At 47.5% G+C, this 7,500-nt stretch overlaps 1 protein-coding gene across 1 annotated transcript in view; it reads left to right on the top strand.

The window, feature by feature from the left end:
* LOC115806013 (acyl-CoA dehydrogenase family member 10) overlaps nt 1-7,500 on the top strand; it is a gene marked incomplete at its 3' end in the record, with an annotated part of 19,246 nt that overhangs the window by 304 nt on the left and 11,442 nt on the right. The window contains exons 2-9 of the mRNA XM_030766737.1: nt 1-168; nt 523-671; nt 1,017-1,211; nt 1,626-1,784; nt 2,217-2,376; nt 4,644-4,767; nt 5,228-5,296; nt 5,561-5,736. The exon at nt 1-168 is cut by the window's left edge and continues 29 nt beyond it. Coding sequence (XP_030622597.1) covers nt 1-168; nt 523-671; nt 1,017-1,211; nt 1,626-1,784; nt 2,217-2,376; nt 4,644-4,767; nt 5,228-5,296; nt 5,561-5,736 — 1,200 coding nt within the window. The remainder of the gene's footprint in view (nt 169-522; nt 672-1,016; nt 1,212-1,625; nt 1,785-2,216; nt 2,377-4,643; nt 4,768-5,227; nt 5,297-5,560; nt 5,737-7,500) is intronic.

Raw genomic sequence — 7,500 nt, 5'->3', positions numbered from 1 at the left:
CCGTAAGCAGGGTTGCCCACCTGCCACAGGTGGCTGTTCGCTTCGGCTTTATGGTGTGGAGGCCGCTGTCACATCGCCACATGAGTGTCGCCTCTACAACCGGTTTTAAAGCGGTCGTTTTCGACATGTACGGCGTTCTCATTCCATCACCCGTCCCCAAAGCAACAGGTCAAGCCCAGGCCGGCTGTCAAAAGCCATCCAGTCACTGTGTATAGCTTTATAAGTCACTACATAATCACAAATGTTCGTAAGATATGATAGTCATCTGTAAATACGTAGGTCTGTGGACATTACCATAAAGGCCATAAAGTCTCTTCCATTTAAAAATTATGTTCCTAAATCTCCTATGGTTTTATCTCATAAAATGTGTCATTGTGTAAAAATGTCAAAATGATTGTTTGATGGTTGTTTTGAGGTTGTTTTTATGTCGACTGAATGAAACCGTGAATTCTGACTTTGGTGTTCTGGAGTCAGTCCATGTTTTAATTTGAACTTGAAGATTCTCTCTTTCTCATTGGACAGAATGGGAGGACAAGAACAGAGTCCCAAGAGGCACTATTGGCAAAGCCATCAGGACAGGAGGAGACAGTAACTCCTGGAGGAGGTTCATGAGGGGGGAGATAGACTCTGAAGAGTTTGTGAAAGCCTTCAGCCTTGACTGCAGTAAAATTGTAAGTTTTGTTTTTCTCTGATGTTCATTGTATCTGAGCACACACTGTTTTGTCATAACCACTATTTCTGACAGGAATTTAAAACAAACGCACGTTAGAAATGTTGTTGAAGACAGGGGTATTTTCTCTGTATTACGTAAAGGCTTGAATATTGTATTTTCTCTGTGAGAACGCAGTGGTCTGTGTTCATGGGCCTCTCTGTTTCAGCGTTTTACACCGCAGCATGGCACAGACACAGCCAAACAACAGAGTTTTTTTATGATCAAATAATTAAAGGATGTGTGTGTTTCTGTGTCAGGTGTAACTGAGGTGTGTGTGAGGTTGATGTGTGTGTTTCTGTGTCAGGTGGGGTCCCAGGTCCATGTGGGGTCATTTCTCTCAGCTCTGACTGACAGTAGTATGATGGAGCCTGTCCCCGTGATGATGGAGGCGGTGCAGTGTGTCCGCGCCGAGGGCCTGAAAACCGCCATTCTCAGCAACAACTTCCTCCTGCCAGGGGGGCGGTCCTTCCTCCCTGTGGACCGCTCGCTCTTTGATGTGGTGAGTGAGAATGGTCAGTGTTAAGAGGCAGAGCAATAAGAGGTGTGTTCAGTGCGACATCCTGTGGAAAACTATGACGTCAGCCAGCGAGATGAAACCATGTGTGTTTCTCTCAGCCATGAGGGATGATAACGAATAACTCAAACTGCTGTCGCCTGAATAACATTCACTGTGTTTTTCAACCCCTTCAGTTCTGGACGTCAGATCTCACACACACAGGAAAGCTGGAAATGAAGGCTTGTAGTGACTGGAAATCTTATTCATTGTATTTATTTTAGAAAATCTGAATGTAACCTCAGACGTCCATTGTTTTGTTGCGTGTGTGTGTGTGTGTGTTTATATGTGACTGTCTGTATGTGTGTGTGTGCGTGTGTGTGTCTGGCTGTCCGTATGCGTGTGTGTGTTTGTGTGTAGGTGGTGGAGTCCTGTAAGGAGGGTGTGTGTAAACCGGATGTGAGGATTTATCGTCTGTGCGCAGACAGACTTGGAGTGTGTCCACACCAGGCTGTTTTTCTGGACGACCTTCACTTTAACGTTGAGGCTGCCGCCCTGGTGGGCATGCGTGGAATCACGGTTAGTCTGATTCCATGGGTCAGTAAAGCTGATGGGGAGGGTTTGTTTGTTCTCAGGGCCATTGGCTTGGACATGTTTATTGCTTGTTTTTATTACATTATGATTTCTCTTCTGCTCTGTTTCAAAACACTTCTTCTAAGCTGCCCTGGACAAGAGGGCAGTCTCTGCTAAAAATGAACATAAACTGTGATTTTAAATTAAGACTAGTATGTAAATCACCTTGACATCCTTGATGACAGAACTGAGATCTGTTGTTTTAGGGGAAATGTAGTTCTTTACAGACCACTGAATCATAGTGGAAATGTAGTTCTTTAGAGTGAGCTGAGCCAGTGAGCTATTATACTCTTCACACTGGACAGTTATAATTCTCATGGGATTTGTAGTCCCTTTAACGTATGTAATCCATTTCTCTGTTGTGTAATTCCCCTGTAGGTGAGAGATCCGTTGTCAGCTGTGCGGGAACTGGAGCAGGTTCTGCAGTTCTCCCTGTCTGGGTTTGTTCCAGGAACTTGCTCAGTCAGACCGGGCTACGACCTCCCAGTGAAGGAATTGAACCAGTACCTGACCCACACTGTTGGGCTGTCGGACCCAGGTGTGTGTCACCGTCACAGCACACTGTCCCTGTGTGGATGGTGCGAGACAGCTGTGTAGATGGTGTGAGACAGGCATTTGAATGTGGATGTTGTGAGACAGGCGTGTGGGTGTGGATGGTGTAAGACAGGCATGTGGATGTGGATGGTGCGAGACAGGTGTTTGGGTGTGGATGGAGTGAGACAGGTGTTTGGGTGTGGATGGTGTGAGACAGGCGTGTGGGTGTGGATGGTGTTAGACAGGCATGTGGGTGTGGATGGTGTAAGACAGGCATGTGGATGTGGATGGTGCGAGACAGGTGTTTGGGTGTGGATGGAGTGAGACAGGTGTTTGGGTGTGGATGGTGTGAGACAGGCGTGTGGGTGTGGATGGTGTAAGACAGGCATGTGGATGTGGATGGTGCGAGACAGGTGTTTGGGTGTGGATGGAGTGAGACAGGTGTTTGGGTGTGGATGGTGTGAGACAGGCGTGTGGGTGTGGATGGTGTTAGACAGGCATGTGGGTGTGGATGGTGTAAGACAGGCATGTGGATGTGGATGGTGCGAGACAGGTGTTTGGGTGTGGATGGAGTGAGACAGGTGTTTGGGTGTGGATGGTGTGAGACAGGCGTGTGGGTGTGGATGGTGTAAGACAGGCATGTGGATGTGGATGGTGCGAGACAGGTGTTTGGGTGTGGATGGAGTGAGACAGGTGTTTGGGTGTGGATGGTGTGAGACAGGTGTGTGGGTGTGGATGGTGTGAGACAGGCGTGTGGGTGTGGATGGTGTTAGACAGGCATGTGGGTGTGGATGGTGTAAGACAGGCATGTGGATGTGGATGGTGCGAGACAGGTGTTTGGGTGTGGATGGAGTGAGACAGGTGTTTGGGTGTGGATGGTGTGAGACAGGCGTGTGGGTGTGGATGGTGTAAGACAGGCATGTGGATGTGGATGGTGCGAGACAGGTGTTTGGGTGTGGATGGAGTGAGACAGGTGTTTGGGTGTGGATGGTGTGAGACAGGTGTGTGGGTGTGGATGGTGTGAGACAGGCATTTGAATGTGGATGTTGTGAGACAGGCGTGTGGGTGTGGATGGTGTAAGACAGGCATGTGGATGTGGATGGTGCGAGACAGGTGTTTGGGTGTGGATGGAGTGAGACAGGTGTTTGGGTGTGGATGGTGTGAGACAGGTGTGTGGGTGTGGATGGTGTGAGACAGGCGTGTGGGTGTGGATGGTGTTAGACAGGCATGTGGGTGTGGATGGTGTGAGACAGCTGTTTGGGTGTGGATGGTGTGAGACAGGCATGTGGATGGTGTGAGACAGGCGTGTGGATGGTGTGAGACAGGTGTCTGGGTGTGGATGGTGTGAGACAGGTGTGTGGGTGTGGATGGTGTGAGACAGGCGTGTGGATGGTGTGAGACAGGTGTTTGCGTGTGGATGGTGTGAGACAGGCGTGTGGGTGTGGATGGTGTGAGACAGGTGTTTGCGTGTGGATGGTGTGAGACAGGCGTGTGGGTGTGGATGGTGTGAGACAGGCGTGTGGATGGTGTGAGACAGGTGTTTGCGTGTGGATGGTGTGAGACAGGCGTGTGGGTGTGGATGGTGTGAGACAGGTGTTTGCGTGTGGATGGTGTGAGACAGGCGTGTGGGTGTGGATGGTGTGAGACAGGCATGTGGATGGTGTGAGACAGGCGTGTGGGTGTGGATGGTGTGAGACAGGTGTTTGGGTGTGGATGGAGTGAGACAGGTGTTTGGGTGTGGATGGTGTGAGACAGGCGTGTGGATGTGGATGGTGTGAGACAGGCGTGTGGGTGTGGATGATGTGAGACAGGGGTGTGGATGGTGTGAGACAGGCATGTGGATGGTGTGAGACAGGCGTGTGGATGGTGTGAGACAGGCGTGTGGGTGTGGCTGGGTTAATGAAGAGAGTATTCCGTTCATAGGGGGTTTCCTGAGGAGAGACAGGGAAATCCCAAATTTATTTATTTGGTCTCAGATCACTGTTATGTATCTCCAACTTCCTCTCGGTCTGTTTTCAGTCAGTATTTGTGTGAGCATGTGGTGTGTGCTGTTGGTTTAGTCAGTGTGTTTTGCATACACACCTGTTTCCAAACCACTCTTAACCTTTAGATTCAGAGTGAATGTAGCTGAGTGTATTTATGACTCAGTGCCCCACCCCCCCCCCCCCCCCCCCAGCAGCCTGATTCAAATCTCCTGTCATTCTGAGAGAAAACTCTGGCTTTGCTGTGGTGATCCTGCTCACTGAGCTTTTGGGTGACCTCCTCTTTCAGACACTGTCACTCTACAACAGTTCAACAGTGGGGACTTGGGTGCCACTTACCTCCTGAGGACCAGGGGGCGCCGTCTCGTCCTTAAGAAGGGTCCACAGCCAGAGCCTCTGGGGAGGGAACACAGGTCAGTTATGCATATACTGTGTCAACCCTAACCCTAGACTGTTCAGCTGAAAGGAAAAAGACATTGTGCTTTCCTTGTGTAACGTGTGTTTGTGTGTGTGTTTGTGTGTGTGTGTGTGTGTGTGTGTGTGTGACTGTAATTGTGTGTGTGTGTGTGTGTGTGACTGTTTGTATGTGTGTGACTGTATGTGTGTGTGTGTGTGTGTATGTGACTGTATGTGTGTGTGTGTGTATGTGTGTGTGTGTGTGTGACTGTCTGTGTGTGTGTGTGCGTGTGTGTGTGTGTGTGTGTGTGTGTATGTGTGTGTGACTGTATGTGTGTGCGTGTGTGTGTGTGAATGTGTATGTGACTGTCTGTGTGTGTGTGTGTGTGTGTATGTGACTGTCTGTATGTGTGTGTGTGTGTGTGTGTATAATGTGTGTGTGTGTATGTGTGTGTGTGTGTGTATGTGTGTGTGTAGGCTTCTCAAAGCCCTGAAACAAGCCGAAGTTCCTGTCCCAGAGGTCATTGCTCACTCTGATGATCCCAGGTAAACACACATGCACATGCACACACACACACACACACACACACACACACACACGCATACACACACACACACACACACACACACACACATACAGTCACATGCATACAGACAGTCACACACACACACACACACACACACATACAGTCACATGCATACAGACAGTCACATACACACACACACACACACACACACACACAGACACACAGTCAAACAGGCTGGCTCTCTCAGCCTGTAATTGTTCACGCTGTGGTTTTCTGTGCTCAGTGTTTTGGGTGGTGAGTTCTACTTGAGGGAGTACTGTCCAGGTCGGGTGTTTTCTGATCCCACCCTGCCGGGCTTGGGCCCTGAGCAGCGCAGGATTGTGTGTGAGGTCATGATCCAAACACTGGCTCAGATACACACAGTGGACCTCAGAACCAGCGGTCTGCAGGACTGCAGAGGTAGGACATTCACTGTGATAGTCCACATTCACTAAGAGACATTGTGATAGTCCACATTCAGTAAGAGACACTGTGATAGTCCACATTCACTAAGAGACACTGTGATAGTCCACATTCACTAAGAGACATTGTGATAGTCCACATTCAGTAAGAGACACTGTGATAGTCCACATTCAGTAAGAGACACTGTGATAGTCCACATTCACTAAGAGACACTGTGATAGTCCACATTCACTAAGAGACATTGTGATAGTCCACATTCAGTAAGAGACACTGTGATAGTCCACATTCACTAAGAGACACTGTGATAGTCCACATTCACTAAGAGACACTGTGATAGTCCACATTCACTAAGAGACACTGTGATAGTCCACATTCACTAAGAGACATTGTGATAGTCCACATTCAGTAAGAGACACTGTGATAGTCCACATTCAGTAAGAGACACTGTGATAGTCCACATTCACTAAGAGACACTCTGTGATAGTCCACATTCAGTAAGAGACACTGTGATAGTCCACATTCACTAAGAGACACTGTGATAGTCCACATTCAGTAAGAGACACTGTGATAGTCCACATTCAGTAAGAGACACTGTGATAGTCCACATTCACTAAGAGACACTGTGATAGTCCACATTCAGTTAGAGACACTGTGATAGTCCACATTCACTAAGAGACATTGTGATAGTCCACATTCAGTAAGAGACACTGTGATAGTCCACATTCACTAAGAGACACTGTGACAGTCCACATTCACTAAGAGACACTGTGATAGTCCACATTCACTAAGAGACACTGTGATAGTCCACATTCAGTTAGAGACACTGTGATAGTCCACATTCACTAAGAGACACTGTGATAGTCCACATTCAGTAAGAGACACTGTGATAGTCCACATTCACTAAGAGACATTGTGATAGTCCACATTCAGTAAGAGACACTGTGATAGTCCACATTCAGTAAGAGACACTGTGATAGTCCACATTCACTAAGAGACACTCTGTGATAGTCCACATTCAGTAAGAGACACTGTGATAGTCCACATTCACTAAGAGACACTCTGTGATAGTCCACATTCAGTAAGAGACATTGTGATAGTCCACATTCAGTAAGAGACACTGTGATAGTCCACATTCACTAAGAGACACTGTGATAGTCCACATTCAGTAAGAGACACTGTGATAGTCCACATTCACTAAGAGACACTGTGATAGTCCACATTCAGTTAGAGACACTGTGATAGTCCACATTCACTAAGAGACATTGTGATAGTCCACATTCAGTAAGAGACACTGTGATAGTCCACATTCACTAAGAGACACTGTGACAGTCCACATTCACTAAGAGACACTGTGATAGTCCACATTCACTAAGAGACACTGTGATAGTCCACATTCAGTTAGAGACACTGTGATAGTCCACATTCACTAAGAGACATTGTGATAGTCCACATTCAGTAAGAGACACTGTGATAGTCCACATTCACTAAGAGACATTGTGATAGTCCACATTCAGTAAGAGACACTGTGATAGTCCACATTCACTAAGAGACACTGTGATAGTCCACATTCACTAAGAGACACTCTGTGATAGTCCACATTCACTAAGAGACACTGTGATAGTCCACATTCAGTAAGAGACATTGTGATAGTCCACATTCAGTAAGAGACACTGTGATAGTCCACATTCACTAAGAGACACTCTGTGATAGTCCACATTCAGTAAGAGACATTGTGATAGTCCACATTCACTAAGAGACACT

The sequence above is a fragment of the Chanos chanos genome, chromosome 1 (assembly GCF_902362185.1).
Source record: "Chanos chanos chromosome 1, fChaCha1.1, whole genome shotgun sequence".
In the NCBI taxonomy this organism is placed as follows: domain Eukaryota; kingdom Metazoa; phylum Chordata; class Actinopteri; order Gonorynchiformes; family Chanidae; genus Chanos; species Chanos chanos.
This window is presented reverse-complemented; position numbering and strand designations above follow the sequence as displayed.